This window comes from Berghia stephanieae, chromosome 3 (assembly GCF_034508935.2).
Source record: "Berghia stephanieae isolate SIO BIC M18660-M18661 chromosome 3, UCSD_Bste_1.3, whole genome shotgun sequence".
NCBI lineage: Eukaryota > Metazoa > Mollusca > Gastropoda > Nudibranchia > Aeolidiidae > Berghia > Berghia stephanieae.
In genome coordinates this window covers 21047661-21072097 of record NC_088362.1, presented here as the reverse complement: position 1 = coordinate 21072097, position 24437 = coordinate 21047661, and the positions used below count along the sequence as shown (strand labels likewise).

Sequence of the window (24437 nt, the reverse complement as noted above, 5' to 3'; positions counted from 1 at the left end):
TTTTTTAATTAAGCATTGATAGAGTGCTATATCCACTAAATGTGCTCAAAGCACTTTAGAAGGGGTCCCTAGCCAACAGCAATACATAACACGTAGGACGAGACATGACACCAGTAAGGTGATATTACAATTATTTTTCTTTCGAAAGAGACAATGATGTTAAACGGCCAGGTAATCATTTTGCTGATGAGTAAAAAAAATTGTAGTTTTTCTTGAGATACACAGCTTGCAACTTTCACCAATGATATTTATCACCCCTATGCTGGAAGGGGTTTTATTTTTGGTTCTTTTTTCTTTAAGACTGTTCTAGACTGTGGGAAATGTTCAGAAAAGGCAAGTGATTGTCTTTTTTTCCTACACTTCTATTGTTCCAGGCAGATTTTAAAAGGAAATTAACAATGTTGTTTATTACAATATCAGAGCCAGATTGATATATGCGACTCTTTATGGAAAGACACCAGTCGCTTCATTTTTGCAGAATTTAAGGGTTGTCATATTGTCTCATTCATGCCTTAGTATTTTAGAACACTAAAACCTTAACATGTGCCAGTTCGTGTCCGAATTTAAGCATGATGATAATTTAGTTTTTCAAACTGACTTTGTGGCAACCCAAAGTAACCATTGTTTTGCATTTTGAATTGAAAAGTTAATTTACAAAATGAGCCACATAATACCAATAATGTGGCCTCTCGATTGACTGATATCTTTCATATACAATTTGGCAGTATTAAAAAAATCATTTTCAACATAGTGTGTTTTTACAGACTTTTAAAAAAAATCTGAACTCTAGGTGATAAATGTAGAACATAATAAACAGTCAATAGAAGGGAAATAACAGTCAATAGAAGGGAAATAACAGAGTTTAATCTTGCTTTTAAAAGATAACAGATCCAGATTTTGGTATTGCCGTATCTCAGGTTACAATAAATCTCAAGTATAGGTGATTAATGTAGAACAGAATTAACATTCAATAACTGACTTTTTTTTAAACAAAAAAAAAATAATTAACAAACAAAAAAACTTGAGCTTTTATATAGCGCAATATCCACTAAACATGCGCAAAGTGCTTTACAATAGAGGAGAACTAACAGGGAATAATCATGCTTTTAAAAGATGACAGATCCACATTTTGACATTGCCGTATCTCGGTTAATAATAAATCTCAAGTATAGGTGATTGATGAAGAATAGAATTAACATTCAATAGAAGGGAAATAACAAAGTATAATCTTGCTCTTAAAAGATAGCAGATCCACAGTTTGACACTGTCGTGTCTCAGATATTACTTGAAACAACAAAGTTATTGAGGGAATTGACCAGAAATCTCTCCATTCAGATTCCACCACTTTCTATCATTTCTTTGCACAAACTGAATGCATTATCACACGCATATTATGCAATAATCATATATATAAAAATTGTTTTATATAAAAAAATTTCTGTACAAAAAACATTATGGTGGAATTTCTCATCAGAATTTTAAAAAACATGAATATCATTTCCAGATTACATTTATAAAGATACTCTTTTTATTTTCCTTTATAAATATATTACGAATCTTTATATATTAAAAAAGAGATATGACATTATAAGAATACGTTTGTAAATCACTATCAAGACAATAACAACATGATACTATAACATTTCCGCAAAAAATATTATTCAGACTGAAAGGTTTTCATAAAGATGATTTAATTTCCTCCACTGTAGTTGTACTTGTTTATACTTTATCCAGTTTATCTCATCATCCCTATGTAATAAATAACAATGTGAAATTGAATGTAAGCTTCAATCTAATAAACGAAAAATGATAATGCGGATGTTTCGGATTTCCCCTTTATCAACAAAACAGGATGAATGAAACACTACAGATAAATGAGATAATTATCTCTTTCGTGTCTTGTTTTTCATTTATCTTGTTTTGTTGATAAAGGGGAAACCGAAACGTCCCCATTATCTGTTTTCGTTTATTAAATTGAAGCTTACATTCAATTTCACATTGATATTTATTTGTTCAAGCTTCGAGCAGCAACATTTACATCATCCCTATGTAGCACACAAACCCCCTCCCCTGACCTGGTTCCACCTTTCCTTCGAAAGCTAAATGATTAAGAGATTTCCGTGAGATAAACAAAATATCCTGATTAAATTTTACTTACTCCGTTTATTTTATGAACACAAACAGCTCCATCTCAATCAAATGTCCTATTATTTTGCTGGTACATTTAAAACACATCACAAATGGAGATGATCTCCTTTGGTCAACCTTAGAATCGTTCCTAATCAGGTATTGAAGTTATGATTTTTTAGGAAAAACACAACATTTGAGACTCTTTTTAGGATTTGATTTGAAATTGGGAGGAAGGGCTTGATGAGATATACGATAAAAAGCATAAAGTATGTTACAGTTACAGCTAATTTAAAAAAAACGTGAAATCCCATATCGTAATACATTGACAAATATAGATTGTAGCTTATGATGAATAAGTCTTTTCTATAAACGGTGCAATATTTCTTACAATCAATAAAAATAATGTTAAAAATATTATTTATACTATCTAGAAAAGGAAATGGAAGAAAAGGGAAATGATTCGATGAATCATCAGAAAAGGAGAACTGGAGAATAATAAAACATTTCAAATTTGCTTTTACATGAAGCCCACTAAACTACTAGGAATATAACAATATAAAGTAGAAAGTTTTAAAAATATTGTCTTGGTTACATGATAAGAAAGTTACTGTCATAACTTTTCTTATTTAACAATAATTGCAATTATGAAAGACCAGAAATGGGGAACGATCTTGAAATTGATAAATGAGGTTTAATACGAAACACCATTGTCTATATGGCACTCAGTAAATTGAACTTACAAAGATTTCCATCGAGTACAATCATAAATTTTCTTCTTTTCTATTTCATTAACCCCGGTTGAATCATCTTTAATAACTAATCATGACGTTTCGATTAAACAAAACTGATAGGAAAACTACACAAAATTATGGCTATGACAAAAAGTCATTTTTGTAACGTCCAACCCAGAAGTCATTTCTTTGTCCATACATTTTCGTCACCGTGAGAAACTATTCCTGCTGTTATTACAGTGCCAGTCACAAATTTTAGATCATACGTTTTGCATCAAACAGGAGAAAGTAATGAAAACTTAATTATTTCCATAATTCCTAAAACTGTTTTTCTTTTTTTTTTTTTTTTTGAGTCGAACATTACAAAAAGTATAATATTACGGCATTAAAATAAAAAATAAAAATGAAGTTACGTATTCCGATGGCAATTTTGCAGTCTGTCAAGAGATATCCTCATCATAAAGAAAAAAAGTAATACGTAATCTCAATCGAAAATTTATGCCAGGAATGTATAGGTAATAATTCAATATAATAAGACTGTATTTCATATATTCATGAGTAATCGTCATAAAATCAAAACATTTTCTTTTTCTTATTTCAGTTAAACGGAATATATCAATAGTGTGTGTAACACAACTGGTGGCACAATAAATATTTGAATGTCAGCAACGTCAATATGATCACATGACCAAATCAACGTCATCATCGGTGTCAGCCAGCATTGGAGTGTCCGAGTCGTACAAACCACCGCTTGAAATGGAAAGATGATTTCGTCTGCGGTTTCGACACAGCAGTATTCCGGCTACCACACCCGCGATGAGGACAACACCTCCAACAGCAGAGACAGCAATTATGATGTACTCTGGAGAAGATAAAAAAACACAAGGTGTGATGGAGATGGGTAATCTCATCGTGAAGTACGATCTAGGGCATTTATTTTAAATTTGCATTTCAAACTCAATCTTCCTGAAGTTTAAAACAAACAAAAAAAAAATCTTCATGCTGCTTTGTAGACTTGTGGTATGACACTCGCCTTCAGACTGGTAGGTCCTGGTTCAAGTCCTGTAGTACGAGTGCTAAATTGAGTCCTTTGACAAGGGTCTTAACTCACATTCTCTCACCACACTTAGGTCTACAGTAAAGAGTTGCCTCTGTCAAAAATCGTAATAGTGCATTACAGGCATTTTGTATCATTCTGTTCGCGGGAGACCCAATATAAAGCGCTTTGAGCACATTTTGTGGACATTGCTCTTTATAAAAGCTCGTTATTTTTGTTTGTAATTTCTTTTTTTTTTTAATATTCTTTAATAATTATTTTACTCTAATTTTCTAAAAACAAGTCTCATTGGTTCTGGCAGTGTTGGGTCACTTTTATTGGTCTGGTGGGTGCTGATGCCTGCATAACGTCCGTCCCTCTTACACGTTAACCAGACCTCCCTACTATTACGAAAAATTCATAGAATTACGAAATATTGTCTCCAACTTCAGAACTCCATGGGCATCTCTAAGTGATTAAAAGTTATTGGAAATGGTTGATGTCAGACTACATAATTTTAAGGATTTTGAAGTGTTATTTAATCATTGTGATGGTAAATTGTTGATTTTTAAACAAACTATAGCGACTAAAATATTTATCTCCCAAAAATTACGATTTTTTTAGATTTTCAAGTAGGCTGGTCTGACATTTTTGTTTGTTTGTTTGTTGCTTTAGGTCTCTTCCAACACAATTGAGGTTATATGAGAGACCGCTGAAACAAAAAAACAAGCAATCTAACAAAAATAGTACAAATGTAAATCAAAATCATAACCTAAAGATATCATAAGCTAAATTATAAATAACCAAGAACAAACAGGCAGAAGATTTACAGAAAAAAAAATATCCCCTGTCAAAAATACAATCACAAACCAAAGAAGCAGGATAGGCTAGTAAAGAGAAGAAGAAACGACATCACTATCGGATCGTACACCCATGCGAACATCATAGGTATATGATTCAAGGGTGATGCTCCCATCCAACCACCGGCTGGTCTGACATTGACTACAGAGCGTCTCTCTCACAGCCAGACAGAGGGTGCTATATAAGTCTGGTCCAGAGTTCAATTCCCAGCATTGCAAAAAAGTTTTTATTTCTGGTACTTCTCAACTCACCTCATTTCATGTTATCATCAACATTAAAAAAAAAATTAATAAAAATTGAGCTTTTATATAGGGAAATATCCACGAAATGTGCTCAAAGCGCTTTACAAGGGGTCCCTGGCCAACAGCAACATTTAATATTTAGGATGGGACATGGCGCCTATTAGGCGATGTTACAATTTTTTTCGGACAGAGACAATGCTGTAAACGGCCAGGTACTCATTTTACACCTAAGTAGGGTAAGAAAATGTGAGTAAAGAGTCTTTTCCAAGGACTCAACTATGCGCAGAGTGAGGCTTGAACCCAGGACCTTCCGATCTGAAAGCGAGTGTCATACCACAAGACCACATAGCCGCACAACACAAGTGACTGTTCGTCAAGATAAATATAACATTTGAAACCACTGTTTATTGGAGTCATGGATGGCAGAGATTGCAAGTTACACCAGCCTTGTTTTGTTTTTGTTTTTTTGTTTTTTTTTAACAAACTCAATCTTTCAATTGAGGGGCGAAGTGGTCGAGTGGTTAAGGCATTGCACTGTGACCCGGAAGGTCCTGGGCTCGAGTCCCGCTTCAGGCACTTTCCTTGAGCAAGATTATTAACCCCTAATTTGTTCACTTGGACAACATGGGTGATTCCTCTTGACATAAGACATCTTGTTTGATGAATTATCTATATTCCTTCGTGGAATGCCTAGGCAACGATATCTTATGATGTTGTGGTGGAAGGCCATAATAGAATATAAATATAACTGAATCTTTCCCTTAAAGAAAAAAAAAAAAAAGAAGATATTTGCTACTCCATCAAGGGCTTGAAAAATCCTTAAATTCTATTTTTTGTTTTTTTTTTACATTCAAAGGTTTATTCGTGTTGGAAATTCTCCTCTGTCCATAAATTCTAAACCACCCAGCATTTTTGTGACACTTACTGGTGTTGGAACTGGCAGCTTTGTTTTTCTGTGCATCAACTCCTGTGTGGTTTGATGGTTTCTCTGTGGTGGTGGTGGTGGTTGTGGATTTTTCAGTACTGGGGGTATGGTGTGCATGGTCATCATCTGGTGGAATTGGAAATTTAATTTTTAAAGGGAAGGAAGTAGCGATGACTTTAATATGCACAGTTGTTTTTTTTCTCCTCAAAATTGTTTGTTTGCTTGTTTTGTTTTAAAGGGTTTTAAAGCGCATGCAACACATTTTGGGTCATATGTAAGCGCCAGTAAAAAGGCAGGAAATGGGATAGTCAAAAGATTCTAGATTACAATTAAAGCACCCAAGGAAAAGTAAGATAAAGGGGAATCGGTTCAAATAGGGAATAGATGTAGATTCCAAAAGCATACTATCAATGTACTTAGTTTGAGATCACCAAAAAGCCTCATCCAGACACAAGCACAGGATCCGACTAGGAAAAACACACTCAAATGCTTACATTATACATTGAAAACAACAAATATAACAATACATAACAGAGAGATGATTTACAACAACAAAAATACAGCATCTCCCAATACTACAACTATACATTTGACTGTTTCCCTCCCAGTAAAGGACTCCATCCAGGGGAAGGATAAAACCAAGTAATCTCATTCCAAGACAAAGACAGAAAGCAAGTCGGCAAAACAGATATAGGAGTATAGAAGACACAGTAAGTGACTATCCTGCCAAAAACCTCTCTCAAAATTGAGACATGCACCATGTTCTAATTATGATTAAAACATCAAAATGTGTGAATTTTTACAGACATAAGAAGTAAAATTAAAACTGATAATTTGTTAGCATACAATAATTTCTTCTCATTCTTGGGTTTCCCCATTCAGGGGTTGCATTGCATGTCTTTATATTTTCGGGTGCAGTTTTTACACTTTTCCAAACTACTTATAATGTTATAAAAGTTATTCTTTAAAATGTTGATCAACAAAAGAAATCTAAATTATAAGAAAGATGCTGTTTGCATCAAGATGATCTACATTTGTCAAGGACAGCATTAATCATTAAGCCATTGATAGGCCATTCCAAGAGTATGTGATAAAGAGAGACATAAAGTAGTCCTTCAGAGCTATTTGGCCAATGAAGCCGGAGTTTATCCCTGTTTCTATAGTGTGAAATGGACAATAGCAATTGCTTGTTACCCTTTGGATAGGAACTAGTCTATCGCAAAGTATTTTCTTTGATCAAAAAGACCCAGCTACCCAATCACTGCTGGATGGAGAGGGGGGGGGGGGGGCTAATATTGCACCTGGAATCAATATCAGTCCCTTTGAGTGTGAAGTAAGTGCTCAACCAACTGAACTATCGTGACCACCCATAAAGAGAGACATAATGACAAACAAAGAATTGTCTCAAACCTTTCGAGTGATGAGAGTGTGGCTGGTACAGAATACAAAGACGCCGTTTCTCGTCCCACTTGAAACTCTCTTCACACTGACAGTGGTTAACCCTAGAAGATCCTCTTCCGTCCCATTTGCACTTCTCGTAAATGCCGCAGTCTCGATCAGACTGACACTCCAAACCTACACTGCCCTGACTTACACATGCCTTAAAGTTGTCCATATACTCGAAGTCTGGTGAATTAAATTGTAAAAACAAAAATGAAACAAACAAAAAAAAAAAAAAAAAGCAACATTTTGACTCAAACTCAATCAGCTTTTTTATTTAATTACATAAGTAGCGCTGATACTGTACCTACAGAATGCTTAAAAAGGCATTTGTAAAATGTTCTGTTTGATATCAAATATATAAAAACTATGCCCTATATTCTCTTAGAAGAAAATTTAACTTCTCAAATATGCATTATGATGTACTCACATTATAGTAAGTAAACAATTCGTGTTTCATATGTTGTACATTGTGCCAGTATAGATTCTGATGATTTTAAGAATAGCAAGCTTGGTTGCGTTACAGGTTTGGTCCGATATATTTCCTGATTTTGATTTCCAATTCAGAACCTTAGATAGCACAAAGGCAATATTGAGAACTTGATTGTATAACGATAAAGTGTATTCAGCCTTGTCAATTTTGGGAAATGTAAATGGTGCTCCTCGAAGCTTGAAGAAATAAATAACAATCTGAAATTGAATGTAAGCTTCAATTTAATATACGAAAACAGATAAAAATGGACGTATGAGATAATGTGGTAGTGGCGTAGTTAAGATGAATCTTAACAACGCCACTACCACATTATCTCATGCGTCTGTAGTGTTTCTTTCATTCATCCTGTTTTGTTGATAAAGGGGAAACCTGAAATGTCCATTTTATCTGTTTTCATATATTAAATTGAAGCTTACATGTTATTTATGTCAATTTTGGGAGCATAACCTCAGCAAAAAAAGCACATTATTAAATTTAAACTCAATCAAGTTCTTAATTCATAGCGTTTTGCATTTAAACTTAGTTAAACTATTATCTCAAATCTGAAATACCCTTTACTTCACTGTATCCTGGTCATTAAAAATAGAAATTCTCAAACTTCTTATGACCTTTGTTTACTTGCTATTCAAGACTGGAATAACCCAGGTGTCAGCCGCAGTGCAGTGCCACAAATTGAGCTAAGGGGAGGTGACTTGCGCAAGGCCACATAGCGAAGCAGTGGGTGATCGAACTCGGTACCTTTCGGATGTACGAAGCAAAGACCGTACCGCTGAGCCACGCTGCCCCATGAGGCAGAATACTGCAAGAGGTAAAAACAGAGGTTAAAAGAGCATGACCTGATTTTTAAAATCTTACCTGGCTCACAAGCACACTTTCCTTTTCCTTCGGGAGTCATCTGACATGTCTCACCCTGAGAACATCCATGAATAAAGTCACATGTTTTGTTGAGGGTCTCTGAGCAAGAGGAAACATAAAAAGTATGTATATATTCAGGACTTGCTACCACTGCACGGTGCTCAGGAAACTTCATTTTCATTTACATGATTCAAAATCACAACTTTTTACTGCTGTTGCCCTTTATAACCCATTTTTAATAATTGAACAAACTAATTATAAGGCATATCTGCACAAATTTCAAAGCTGAGGGAGAGCATAGCGTGGTTACCTGAAGGTTTGATATCTCCTGATGGTGTGATGACCTGTGGTTGAGTCGATGGGTACTTTTTGGCATGGCAGGGCACCTTTATAAAATCATCCTCAGGCTTGTTTCTTTTGTCTTGAGTCAAGGGACCAGCACAAGGCATTATGGGTAGCTCCTCTTCATCAATTATTTCCCGGTCAAATTGGTCAAAATATATGGGACCAAGGGTGCTTCTAACCTTGAATGTGACCTGTAAAAATAGATTGATGAAAATGGTCATGAGTGACACAGCTGACATTTTTAAAATTGAGCTTTTTTTTTTTTTTTTTTTTTTTTTTTAATAGCGCAATATCCACTTAACGTGCTCAAAGCGCTTTACAAGGGGTCCCTGGTCAACAGCAACATTTAACATGTAGGACGAGACATGACGCCTGTTAGGCGATATTACAATTTTTCGGACAAAGACAACGCTGTTAACGGCCAGGTACTCATTTTACACCTGAGTACGGTGAGAGAATGTGAGTAAAGAGTCTTTTCCAAGGACTCAACTATGCATCGAGCGAGGCTCGAACCCAGGACCTTCCGATCCGAAAGCGAGTGTCATACCACTAGACCACCGCAAATACATAAAATAATAATAACAATAATAATAATTGAGCTTTTATATAGCACAATATCCACTAAACGTGCTCAAAGCGCTTTACATTGGGTAAACATAACATCAAGAGATCAACAAATTAAAAGTTAGTGAGTACATATCAAAGAACAGCACTCTGCAGTATGGCTGACGGGAAAAGACGAAGATCCATGTATAAAGAGTTTAAAGAGGCTGGTCTAACCTGGAATAAAATCAGTCTCCATGCAGCAGACCCAGACAGAAATGAAAGTCCCTGGTGTATGCCATGGCTCGATGAGGAGTAAGTAAGTTATTATCAGACAATATTTCAATGCTGCATGGATGAGACTGTAGGGCGACCAAATATCAGATGAACCGGTGTAAGTTTCATGAATGTTAAAAATCACAACAATGTTTTGCGTAAGATGAGTTGGGATTAATTGGATTAGATTATCTTGGTAACCTTAATCTCCATCTCTCCATTATCCATGCAATTTCCATTTTACAAGTCATGCAATACCCTGATTTACACCCAGATATAAACGTGAACTCATCGTACAATAAAGAAAAAGCACTCAAACATGTGAGCACAAAGGCTTTTTTTTTCTATCAACACTAAAAATCTGAAAAGGTGCATAAAGATACAGATTTGAAATACAGATTATGTCCACCCAGATAATAAGCATATCAAGTTCTTTAAATAATTCAGATTTCTTACTTCTTAAAAAATATAACCCGTCATCCCAGAAAACAAAAGCAGAAAATTTCAATTTCATCTTAATGCTATTTTGTAGAAGAAGATATATAACCAATATAACCCGCTCACGTTTGAATTTAAAAAAAATAGAGAGATAAACTTTGTATAAATGTTGATTTAATGAATTTGAAAATGAAAAAAACATTCTTCTGGGGGTTTTTTTTATCTTCTCTGATACTGCAAACCTGCAGAGATGCCACTTTTCGTTTATAGCCGAAATTCCGGTTTTTTTTACCCTCGTTTTAATCTGGAACCTCGGTTTTTGTCCGTCGTCACTATTCAAGAAAAAAAAATTTTTTTAAAAAGAAAAAAAAAATCGCGATCGAGCCGGCACTTTTCGCCGGTGAATAATTTGGGCTGTCAACCGCGTCGAATATTTGGCACCAAATGTATTTATCTACTCCATCCCCATCACAATTTCTTTTAAAAAAAAAATGTAATAAACAGTGTTTTGAGAATTCTCAGAAATTTTCCGTTGAAATTGCGTGTCAAACATTTCCTCAAAACCAAAATCCCATTATGCTCTAGTCATAATTTGACCTGTGTAATAGTCTCGTGAAATTTAAGGACGGTCCGTTTTTATGACGTTGGGCAACTGAATGGCACCAGATTGCACAATGACACAGACGACATGGTGTTCTTTGATTAGCAAGTTGATGGTTGAAGGGAAAGGTAGGGACAAATCTCCAAAGCTTCCCTCACCTCTAGCTCATCGCTCTTCATCCCACACTCATCGTGCTACCAAGCCCTCTCTCTCTGTCTCCTACTACTTCCTCTTCTCATTCTCTCTCTCCTCTCATCTCTCTTCTCATCCTCTCTCTATCTCTCGCAAAACATCCATTAAATCTTTACAAAAACAAAATATGTTTAATGAAAGAATGGATTTATAATGTAATAGTAATTATTTATCTTATATACCAATAAAAACTATGTTCCTGTTATTTTTACACTTTGCTTTTCGTTTGACGATGGACGGAGACATTTCTCCTTTTTGACAAATTGCTATTATATAACAAAAAAAACACTCACCAAAACCAATAACTTCTTTACCACACACTAAAAACATCCACCATTACAATCGATATCCCTACCAACACTATAACTACAAATAAACAACATCAACCTACAACAGATACTAAAACTACCATCCACACGTCATCTAGCCCAACTATACAACACCACCACACAATTATCTCTAAAGAGCAACCATACACCACCCACAATCATCACCCGTACGACTATATATTTTCTAACGCATTCACATCCATTCTAAGAACACATCTACATACTACTTACTTTCTACTACTACTACTACAATCACCACCACATCATCATCCCTACCACCACGACCACAATCATCCCTACCACCACTCCTACTACAACCACCACCACACCATCATCCCTACCACCACTACTACTACAACTACAACAACATCATCAACCCTGCTACCACTACTACAACCACCACCACACCATCATCCCTAGCACCACTACTACTACAAATAACACCACATCATCCCTACCACCACTACTACTACAACTACCACACATCATCATTCCTACCACAGCTACTACAACCACCACCACCACACAATCATCCATACGACCAGTACTACTATAATCACTACCACATCATCCCTACCACCACTACTACTACAACCACCACCACATCATCATCCCTACTACAACCACCAAATGTAATTACACTTTCAACTTTGAAATTCTCCGAGTCGTGCCAGAAATTGCTGCGAGACAAATTTTGAATCGCATCTCAGTGAATTTGAGTGAAGTTTAAATTTATAAATTTATAGGTTATGGTTGCATGGGTGGGTCATGATCTTCACAATGAAAAATTTTCTCCTTTTATGTGACCAGTCATTCTCACCCCTGATAGCTATTGATATTAATTTGTCTATATTTTGTTTTCAGCACCTTATTTTATCAATTTGAAAACTGTCAACTCTCCTTTCTTTTGTGTGTTATTTACTCTCAATTGCAATAATAAGTACTGAAACAATATTCCAAATTTGATATTTTTCAAATCCCTACAAAGCCCTTGACGTTGATTTGTATCTCGTCCGAGCAAGTTTTCAGGCTTTTTTTAATTTGCCTGGTGGCATCCCTGCACCTGGGGTGTATTGTTGCATATTTTGGTGTGCATGTTGGTGTTCAGAGTGGCACACAAGCGATTATGTCTCTGAACTGTTTAAGGTTTAACCCTCTCCTTACCACCCAAAGGAAAATCTTCAACATTCATTACGATACAACCAACAATTTTCTCATTCTGATTTCTCTTGTACATCACAAATCTTTTTTTAATGATTTGATTACAGCTATAAATACTAAAACACTGTGTTGTGGAGCTCACTTGTTACTTTTTTGAAAAGGCTATAGGTGTGGAAGAGAATGATGTGGCTCTAATCGCTAATCTGTACTGGCAGCAAAAGGCTCAGATAAAAGTGCAGGCAGATACAACAGATGCAATTGAAATCAAGAAAGGAGTGCGCCAGGGATGTGTTATGTCTCCTTGCTTGTTTAATTTATACACAGAGTCTATATTTCGGCAAGTAGAAACAGCACAAGGGTTGAAGGTTGGTGGCCACAACATCAACAATTTACGTTACGCTGACGATACTGTCCTGTTGGCGGAAAGTAAGGAAGACCTACAGAAGCTAATTTCAAAAGTGAACGAAGAGAGTAAAGAAAAGGGGCTGTTCATGAATGCGAAGAAGACAAAAACAATGGTGATAACAAAAAAGAAAGAGCCCATAGACATAGATATAGAAATAGAAGAGTGTCCAGTGGAACAAGTAAAGGAGTTCACGTACTTGGGGCAGTTGGTAACATCCGATGCAAAGTCTGACAAAGAGATCAGGAGACGAATAATGCTGGCCAAAAATGCGTTCATGAAACTAAAGGCAATCCTCAACAACACAAATATCTCCATCAGAACACGAATGAGATGCACCAAATGCTATGTGTGGTCCATTTTCTTTTATGGTTGTGAAACGTGGACACTAACCGCACAGACAGAACAACGTATTGAAGCTTTTGAGATGTGGACGTACAGGAGAATACTGAAAATACCTTGGACAGCAAGAAAAACAAACATCGAAGTCCTCGACCTAATGGGCCAAAAACAAAAAGAACTTCTTTTGACTGTGAAGCACAAAAAGCTGTCATATTTTGGACATATGCGAAGACATGATAGTCTCGAAAAAAGGATAATGGAGGGAAGAATTGAAGGAAAGAGAGGCAGAGGAAGACAAAGGAAATCCTGGACAGATGGCATCAAGGAAGCTACAGGACGGCGCATGGCAGACTGTAACGAGGCTGCAATGGACCCTGAAGGATGGAAAGCCATGACATCCGACCTCTGGAAAGAGATGGAACCCGGGTAAGGTATGGTAAGTATTTTTGTGCCTGGTGGGTGTGAGTTTTCGGTGGAAATTCTAAAAATAGCTGGTAAGGAGAGAGTTAAAGAGTTTTGTTTGTTTGTTGCTTTAGGTCTCTTCCAACACAATTGAGGTTATATGAGAGATTGCTGAAACATAAAAACAAGCAATCTAACACTAACAAAAATAGTACAAATGTAAATCAAAATCATAACCTAAAGATATCATAAGCTAAATTATAAATAACCAAGAACAAACAGGCAGAAGATTTACAGAAAAAAAAATATCCCCTGTCAAAAATACAATCACAAACCAAAGAAGCAGGATAGGCTAGTAAAGAGAAGAAGAAACGACATCACTATCGGATCGTACACCCATGCGAACATCAAAGGTATATGATTCAAGGGTGATGCTCCCATCCAACCACCCGCCAGTTAAAGAGTTAACGACATCTGCAGGCGGGATGTTCCAAATTCTAATTGTTGTTGGAAAAAACAACTGCTCATAGCATTGCACTCTTAAGCATAGAATTTGGAATCTGAGATTGTGTCCTCTGGTTTTTCCCCTTGTTTTTGCAGGTTCAAGGCCGTGGGATACTTAAATCAACCTAGGTATTGAATGGCATAGTGTGGTTGCTTTAGCGTGCTTTCCTCATTCTACCAGAGTTGGCCATTGAAGGTTGGTAAGCATGTTTCAATGCTGTGTCAACATTTCAGGCAACAATATGATTAATGAGTCATTTAGACTTTGATTACAGCGCTTAAGCATATAAACAGACAAACTAATTAAAAACATGCTTTTGATAATGAAAAGTTTGTTATCCTTATCTCTAGCACTCTGTAATTCAAGTTCTAAAAGGAGCATTTCAGCAATACTTACTGACACTAAAACTGATTTTGAACCATCTTCTCGTTCCAGCTCAAAGTCTAGAAAAGGCTTGAATGGTAGACTTTTCAGTTGAGGAATGCCTAAATCTAGATAGGAAAGTAACAAAAAGTTTACACTTCCGTACAAAATAAGAAGAATCAGACATATTCTATTCCAAAAGTCCGCATTGATCCATAAATTTTCATTGATTGAGAGTTAAAGAATTTCAGACTTCTCTTTGACTGAAAAGATAATAAACATTGTCCAATACATTATTTTTGATCATTCATTACTATGAAATGCAGGTTTACATTGCTCGATGACTGTTCTAAATCATACTTATGACGGTTTTACCAAAGGCTCTAAAAGGATATTCTCTTATTAGCTATTCACCTACATGCAAATATTAACAGGTCTCATGACTGAATGCAGTGATGAGCTTGATCTATCATTGTTGCAATAGAGTATATTTTGCATTGGTTTGACAGTATTTTATTACAACAATTGGCCCAAAACGATTTGAATTATAAGACCTGCAAATAAGTATACATTGCCTTTCACCCATGATACAATATGGAAATATCAAATCAAAATGAGATGGTCAGCTTAGACTAATACAACTGTTTGTGCTCACAATAAAAAATCAGAAATTACTTTTTTAGAGTAATAAGGGTTCTGGCATTAAGATGATAATATATAATTTATAATACATTTTGCTTCATTTCTTGTATCAGGTCGTTGCACGCTCATGTACATGGTGTATTGTTAACATAATGCTCTCCCCCCAACCCTCAAAATAATTTTTTTTTTTTTTTAAATAATTTAATAGACACAAAATTATCAATGCCAAACTTGTAGATTTCATCTACTCTTATGTGTCATTTTGGCTAATCAAATAATAACTTGAGTTATCATATATGTTTCCATCAAGATAATATAAAGAAAAATATTTTAAAAGAAGGCATATAATGTAAATAATTGATTATATCCAGACCTGCTAACCCTTCATATTCCAAAAGTGGAATCAGATCGTCAGAAAATAGGAATTTGAGACAAAAAATAGGAATTTCTTAACAATGGATTATTCTGTACCCAAATGACCACCAACTTTGCCACCAAACACATAAAGACAATATTCGGGCACAGCTGGCAAAACTACATATCACATGTATTAGGTAATGGAATAGGGAAGGAGGGAAAGGAGTACATATAATTTTCCAACTTAATTCCCTTTTGGCAATCTTTTTTTTTCACCAACTCCAAGACATTGCCGGAATTGTAGAAAAGGAAGAGTGAAAATAGGAATGATTCCGCCAAAATCGGAAGGGTTGGCAGGTATGTTATATCAAATTATATGATCCAAAAGTTTTATTTCATAGGTAAAACAGAAAAATAAAATAATAATAATATTATATAAACTTTACCAGCTATTGGAAGGATCTGGTCATGTGTAATCCTGTGCTCCATAGTGAAATTATGGGAAGGGATTTTTAAGTAGAAATCCAATGACAACGGATCAAGGCATGAGTTGAGTTGAATTCCAAAGCAGTAGTCTACCTCGATTATGCTAGAGAGCTGAAAATAAAAATAAAAAGAAGAGTAAATCACATAATTTGAGGTCATTAACTTTGAAATAATTTTATCCCTTAAAAAAAACAACAAAGTTATGAAAAAAATATTTTTTTTAAAACAAACACATTTCAAATCTCGTCAATTGATTCTAATCAAAGGTTACTTATTTGCAGGTCTGATAACAGAAAGCAGTTTTGGGATTGATTGTATTACAATGCTGTTATGGAAAATATTTTATGTAGGTTTGAGGGTAATTCTATTAGAAACAAGGAGACCACAAGGTTATCAGAACTGCAAATAAGTAAACATTGTTCTAAGCTGATGGCAAACGGAGTATTATTCTTAAGTCCAACAGAAAAGCAATGCATCCCCGCTTTTATATATTATATAAAATGGGGTGACATTCTGTGATAACTGAATTCTCCTTTATGTTGGTTTAAACAGTCAAAATCAATTTGTGCAGCAGATTTGCCGCCCTTCTTTGACACAGGATGGATATTGGTACAAGTGACATAATCAAAATAAAGCCTCGAAAATCAGTCTTGTCAAATATATCACTCGGGCTTGGGACAGCGGCGGTATGCAGAAAAGGGAAAATATGTGAAGCGGCTCAGGAAAATCAGGAACATTTTCTGCATCTACAGACTTTCCGGGGTATTTTGAACTTTATTTCAAGCAATTGTCATGACTAGAAGCTGCAAAATGGTGTAGAAAGGCTAATCAAAGTTGGTATGTCCTGAAAAGTAGAAAATGAGTTAGTTGCAAACGGCGGTCTGATACTTATGACAGATTTTCCTGCACCGGTACATATATAGGACATCAATTTCAAGCCATTTTCTTTTATCACAAAAAAAAAAAAACAAGAAAAAAAAACAACTGCATTTTTGTTTTCAAACATCAAAGTGTGCACTTTTATTCTCAGTCGCAATGACTGAATCATTATGAATGACTGACATTATGAATCTGTTGTGGGCGAAGTAGAACTAGAAAACCTTTAAAAAGAGACAATTTATTATATACTTTTGGTGGGTACATAAACATTTTCAATCACTATACCTACTGCTTGATTATTAAATTGAAACAATAACTATATTTTTGAAAGAATTTTTTTGTTTCGTTTTGGTTTGTGTGTGTGTCTTTTTTTTTGTTTGGTGCTTTTGATTGTTTATATATATATATATATATATATATATATATAATATATTATATATATTATTATAATATATCAAAAGTTGAGCACTATTATTTCATGGTTTTTGTTTTTATAATTTATATATATATATATATATATATATATATATATATATATATATATATATATATATATATATATATATATATATATATATATATATATATATATATATAGTATTGCTGCTGGTTGTGCAATAAAAAGGACATAAATATACATAACTGACTGTTCAAATTTTCATGCACACGATGCTTACCCTTTCTGTGAGGCTTCCTTCACAGTCATAACGTGTGCACACTTCTGTGGCATTACTGGTACAAGTTCCATACTGACCATTACTTGTCAATGAGCTGGCCATAGAGGCCCATTTCGCACATGTCGAGGGATCACTTTGACAAAGTTTGGCACAAAATGCAAGCAATATCAAAACTTGTTTTTTTAAGGCAAAGGTAGCTGAGGAAACAAGAACAGGAACATAAAATAATCAATAAATCCATTAAAATAAAAATGAATGCTTTATTCTAATTTCTAATCGTGGTATTGACAAGAGTACAAGATGTGGCCGACCACCTCGAAATTGGTATTATGTCGAAATAGCTTAGGAGCTTAAAGTTCATTTTATGTTCAAAGGTATGAAACTTTGGTTAAGTGTAGAGGCCTATGTGTAATAATTAAGGCCAAAAATAAGCTTCTTATATGAAAAAAACAACAACTAATATTTCACTTTTCTTATCGTTTATTTACTTTAAAATCACTTCTTAGCATCTGGTTCTTCTTTTTCTTCCATTTAACCCTCTTACCGCTCAGAGCCATAGTCGTGGCTTTAGAATCAGCTTCATTAACGGATCTGGTTACATCGCTTAAATAGCACTGGTGAATAAAATCTGTTATTCTCCACTCATGAAGGTACTATCAAACTTTGTTTCGCTGACAAACAACAATGAATGTCACTTTGTTGTTATGTTCTACTGATGTCAAATGATTTTTTCTTCCCCCCAAAATCTTTTTTATTTCTATTTTTTTTACTTACACTTCTCCCTTATAATATAGTAATAAATGAACACATAACATATACTGCTTTCATTTGTCCTGCTAAAAACATAAACATTGCTGTTTCTTTTTCACACTTTCTTTGTAAAATAAATGATTTTTCAATTTTTTATGAATTTTTAAATTTTTGACTCAATTTTTAAACAAAGTGACTATTTCTCCGAATGCTCTTGATAATAAACTTGATCTTTATCTCTCCATAACAGTTTCCGTTCTCAATATTTTTTTTGGTTAATTGTGAGAATGTCGGTGTGAATGATGAATGTGTATGCATTTTTTGGGGTTTTCTTTTGCCAGTGCTTGGGCACTCTGTCTTTTATTCCCAACGTTCTATTAGACTTCTATCTTGAGTTTGTGCTATCTTGTCTTTCAACCACTGTTCCGATCTTGAGACTTTTGCTGTGTTATTTAGATTTACTTCTGTTCTCTCTTTGATAGAGTGCAGCGCTAAGTGCAAAAGTGAACGCGCCATGGAGTATCCGCAATAGCACAACTTTTTGATAAAATCTGTCTTTGTCAACAAAATGCCTAAAAAAACGCTAGCTTGATTGATTCGTGAGAATCCCTGTCCCCTCTGTTTGAGCATTTACTTTTGCATCGACAACTCATCCGTAACCCATCAGCTACTGGAGGCTAGCCAACCATTCAGAGAAATAGAGTTCAAGTTTATTTTCCTGAGCGTTCGGAGAAATAAAGTCAGCCTTTTATGGTAAATCCATGAGCTGAATGACTTTTAAATCTGATTAAAACGAAAGAATGATACTTTTATCTTGTTTGTGTTGTTATACAAAAAAGTATACTTATTGGTAGTTTTGATATAAATTGTATTGCCTACGATTATTTTTTGCACAATTGATCAAATGAAAAATGAATCCGGACTTTAACCCACAGTTTGAAAGCACTATAATGCTTTAGCTGGGCAGTAGGAGTTTGAGTATGAGTAAGAGTAAGAGGGTTAAAATAACTATCTAAGATCTAGACCAGAGCAAGATCAGAGGGACTGGCGAGCTCTTACATTACAATCATGATACCCTATCATAACACCTGTTTGAGATGGAGGGCCACATATTGTCTAATTCTTTAACACGGGGACTGATAAACAAAGTCAAATGGATCAATGATCAAAATTAATGGTCAAATTCAAATCTAAATCAGTGACAGTGACAGTGAGTGAGTGAGTGTGAGTGTGAGTGACAATGTCAATGAATGAGCTACTATTCGCACTCTAAAATGTGACTCCAGCCTGATATTGGGTAAAAGTACAAAAAGGGAGATTTCCACAGCAATATGGGAGAGCTCTGTTAATATTCCCAAAATCAAATACTGCCCTTTCCGAAACTGAAACCGATATGCTTCCTTGTTCGTCTCCGGAGGTTTGAATGAGTGAACGATTGCGATTAACTAGAAAACACGTCAACTCGTTTTCGACAAGGGAATTGTTCGGTAATGTAAGTAGACAAGTTGGCTTGTGGACCTGCGTCATAAGACATTTGATAAAGGACGTTAAATAGAAACCTGATATCTTGCCTGTAGTCATTTTGGGCACAGTTTGAGTATGATGAGAGAACATAAATCCTTTCACTCGACGTTCATTATCTCTGCTGTTTTGTTTACGAGGTCGTTTTCTGACTCACAGGTAAAAGAGTTCGAATGCGATGACAACATATTTTTGAGGCGCAATGCAAGTTCGATAGTTTTTGTGAAAAACTACCAAAAATTGTATTTTTTTTTAAACATAAAAAATACTATTAAAGGTAGAAAAATCTGTGTATAGAAATAAAAACTTAGGCTACTTATTATCTCATTATTGTTCCAAGGATATCAAGTTATTGGGAACTGTTAAAAAAAATTGGGTTAAGCAATTGGGTTATCTACCTTGAGCTGCTCAGTCTAAATCAGTTTATGAGGAAGATGAGAGAAACTCAATTTAATATCACGTAGCAGATAAGTAATATAATTAATTAATAATGATGAATATGATGATGATGATGATGATGATGATGATGATGATGATAACAATAATAATGATTGATAATAATAATAATAATAATGATAATAATAATAATAATAATAATAATAATAATAATAATAATAATAATAATAATGATGATGATGATGATGATGATGATGATGATGATGATGATGATGATGATAATAATAAATAATAATAATATAATAATGATAATAATAATAATAATAATAATAATAATAATATAATAATAATAAATAATAATAATAAAATAATAATAATAATATAATAATAATAATAAATAATACTAATAATGATAATAATAATAACAACAATAGTAATAATAATAAAATAATAATAATATATAATAATAAAATAATAATATAATAATAATAATAATAATAATAATAATAATAATAATAATAATAATAATAATAATAATAATAATAATAATAATAATAATAATAATAATAATAATATAATAATAATAATAATAATAATAATAATAATAATAATAATCATTCAACTTCAAAGACCTTGTTCATGCTAAACGAATTTTTAATTATTATTTTTTTATCAATTAAAAAGAAAAAAAGAAAAGAAAGAAAACGTACAAAACAAGCAAACTGGCAACCATATACAAAGATTTTGCCCTCTCCGGGCACGTAAAATCCTGCTAAGCCGCCCCTAAATAACATGAATAATGCATTATTTTATTACCATATTATGTATTTATAATAATAATATTGCCTAATGTCTAATGACCTGTTAAGGTAGTCACAGTAAACTCAACACCGTCGCGACGCTTATATCAATCATGACTGTTGAACGCAATATAATCATAATAAATGGCAATTGGATTCAATAGTCTGATGTCACGTTGCACAGCAACGGCGGCCATCGTGGTTCTAAATAAAGAAAATCGGTACTATTTATTCTTCATGCTGGCTAGAACTTAGAGTCAGTTACTAAGTTACCATGCGTCATTACGGGGGGAAGTGACGTTGCGACTGTTGAAGCGTATTGATCGGAATTTTCCAGGGTTCGGGAACAGCTCTGTTGAGTCCTTTGAAAAGGCTCTTTACTCACATTATCTCACCGTACTCAGGTGTAAAATGAGTATCTGGCTCTTAACAGCGTTGTGTCTGGGTTTTGTTTTTTTTTTTTTTAATGTACCTAATATCACCTAAAGAGGTGCCACGTCTAGCTCTCCGTGTTAAGTGTTGCTGTTGGCCAGGGATCCTTTGTAAAGTGCTTTGAGCATGTTTAGTGGATAATGCTCAATATAAAAGCTCAATTATTTATTTTTTATTTTCAGGTCTGATATCCCAGCTTGCTATAGGCTCATCCTAACTGAAACACTCTCAAACCAACACAAAATGGCGTCCATTACAACAATGTTAAATCAAGCCCATAATCGCGTTCGGTTATCAGCCATGAAAAAAATAATTTTAAACAACTTTAAATAAACCATGAATGATACCTGGATACCTGGATACCTCTGTATAGAGCTTTTAGACTTGGTGTAGTCTCCTTCGCTCCTCCTCATCTATTAATGATTGGACCAATTTTTATAATTGAACTTGTTTCCTAGGGTGTTGCTTATCTCCAACTCTGCTTTGAATTTATTCAAATTTTTTGCTGATACTGTGGTTTCTTGTAGTTTATTCCAGTTATTTACAATTCTAGATGAAAAAAAGTTCCTTCTTTCATTTGTTTTAAAACGTTCTTTTTTCAGTTTCTTGCTGTTTCCTCGTGTCTGAATGTTCTTGTTTGGTTTAAGGAATCCTGCCTCTACCCTGTCTATTCCCTTTACTATTTTATATGTTTGGATCATATCTCCCCTTCTTCTCCTGTAATCTAAGGTCGGGAGATTTAATTCTTTCAATCTCTCACAGTATGTTTTGTCTTTCAGGTGTGTGATAAGTTTTGTTGCTCTCCTTTGCACTCTTTCCAAACAGTCTTTGTCTCCCTCAAACTTCGGATACCATATGCAGTTAGCATATTCCAGCTTTGATCTAACCATAGTCTTGTAGATGGTAGTCATGTGTTTTGTTTTCAGATTCTTGAAATTTCTTTTCACTATTCCGAGTGTTTTACTAGCCTTAGATTGAACATCTTTAATTTGCTTCTTGAAGTTTACCTTCCTATCAATAAATACTCCTAGGTCTTTTTCCCCATTGGATTTCTGCAGGGGTTTTTCTTCCATTATATAGTTTGCTTCTCTGTTGTTTTTTCCTAGGTGAAGAACTGCACATTTATCTACATTGAACTCCATCTGCCATATTTCGGACCATTCTTCAAGCTTTTTCAAATCTTGTTGTAAGGTGTTTCTTTCTTCTTCTGTATTAGCTACTCCATAGAGCTTAGTATCATCGGCAAAGATTTTACATTTAGATGATAGATTGTCTGGCAAGTCATTGATATAAATCAGGAAGAGAACTGGTCCCAGTACACTTCCTTGTGGAACTCCACTTGTTACCAGTCTCTCTGTTGATGCTGTTCCATTCACTATCACTTTTTGTCTTCTATCTTTGAGGAAATCTCGGACCCATTTGACTGTCTGATCATTAATTTGATACTGTTCCAATTTCCTGATTAGGCGCCAGTGTGGAACTTTGTCAAATGCCTTTCTGAAGTCGAGGTATATGACATCTAAATTGTTGCCTAATTCCAGGTCTCTCGTCCAGTCATCCATTGTTTCAAGTAGGTTTGTTACTGTAGACCTTCCCGCCATGAAACCATGTTGATCTTTGCTGAATAGTTTGTTCTTGGTTATATGATCAACCATTTCTTCTCTAATCAGCTGATCTAGAATCTTAAAGTCCCTCAAAGTTTTTCATTCTTTCTTTCTTTTTTAATTTTATTTTTTAAATCAAACAAGTCCTTCTGAGCAATTTTGCCCAGGGAGTCGGGAGTTTATCTCGGTTTCTGTAGGACGAAACTGACAATAGCAATTGTTTGCTTCCTTTTGGATTAGACGCTAGTATATTGCATTAATATTATAAAAAACAAAATTCCCTTAAAACTTACTCTAGGAAAAATGTTTTTTAGGGCATATCTCAAGAAATGATAGAGCAGAAGACTAAGGTGTCAGCGGCAGCGCAGACCTGCACCGTGAGCAAGAAGAGTTATGGAAAAGGCCCAATAAAGAAAAAAAATGCCGATAGTGGGGCTCGAACCGGATTCCTCGGGGCTGGGAAATGTCTTATCCGTTGAGCCAAAACGCCCCCTAGGCCTAATGATATACATGCGACTGTAACAGAACGCCAGTCTATCGCAAGGCATTAGCAATAATCTGCAAAACCTAATTTAATTTAGAGATAGTTAAGATAACTTGAGTGGTGATGATAGGGGAAGACTGCATAAATATCCCTTTTTGTAGCCTAATGGTGACTGTGATGATGATGATAATGATGATGATGATGATGATGATGATGCTACTGCTGCTGCTGCTGATTATGATGATGATGATGATGATGATGATGATGATGATGATGATGATGATGATGATGATGATGGTGGTGGTGGTGGTGGTGGTGGTGGTGGTTGTGGTGGTGGTGGTGGTAGAAGTGGTAAAAATGATGACGTGGTGATTGCGGTAGCAGTAGTAGTAGTAGTAGTAGTAGTAGTAGTAGTAGTAGTAGTAGTAGTAGCAGTAGTAGTAGCAGTAGTAGTAGTAGTAGTAGTAGTAGTAGCAGTAGTAGTAGTAGTAGTAGTAGTAGTAGTAGTAGTAGTAGTAGTAGTAGTAGTAGCAGTAGTAGTTGTAGTAGTAGTAGTAGTAGCAGTAGTAGTATAGTAGTAGTAGTAGTAGTAGTAGTAGTAGTAGTAGTAGTAGTTGTGTAGTGTAGTAGTAGTAGTAGTAGTAGTAGTATAGTAGTAGTAGTTGTAGTAGTAGTAGTAGTAGTAGTGAGTAAGTAGTAGTAGAGTAGAGTCGAAGAAGAAGAAGAAGAAGAAGAGAGAAGAAGAAGAAGAAGAAGAAAGAAGAAAGAAGAAGAAGAAGAAGAAGAAGAAGAAGAA

The 24437-nt window shown here is 34.7% G+C and overlaps 1 protein-coding gene across 1 annotated transcript; it reads right to left on the bottom strand.

The window, feature by feature from the left end:
* Positions 1 to 3045: 3045 nt before the first annotated feature.
* On the bottom strand, positions 3046 to 23705 carry LOC144969175 (uncharacterized). Its single transcript, XM_078908283.1, has 10 exons — positions 23600 to 23705; positions 19964 to 20077; positions 17655 to 17851; positions 16059 to 16209; positions 14647 to 14741; positions 9024 to 9249; positions 8714 to 8812; positions 7336 to 7551; positions 5926 to 6051; positions 3046 to 3723 (listed from the first exon to the last, which is right to left on the bottom strand). The coding sequence occupies exons 1-10, from the start codon at positions 23703 to 23705 to the stop codon at positions 3542 to 3544; spliced, it is 1512 nt and encodes a 503-aa protein (XP_078764409.1). The 3' UTR covers positions 3046 to 3541.
* Positions 23706 to 24437: the final 732 nt, after the last annotated feature.

Bases quoted from the DNA above. Each gene is read 5' to 3' on its own strand.
- LOC144969175 (XM_078908283.1), bottom strand. From the start codon at position 23,705: ATGCCTTGCGATAGACTGGCGTTCTGTTACAGTCGCATGTATATCATT. The intron at 9,250-14,646 runs GTAAGTATTGCT...CTATTTTTACAG, and splicing joins CAAAATCAGTTTTAGTGTCA to GTCACATTCAAGGTTAGAAG. The intron at 7,552-8,713 runs GTAAGATTTTAA...TTAATTCACCAG, and splicing joins AAAGTGTGCTTGTGAGCCAG to ACTTCGAGTATATGGACAAC.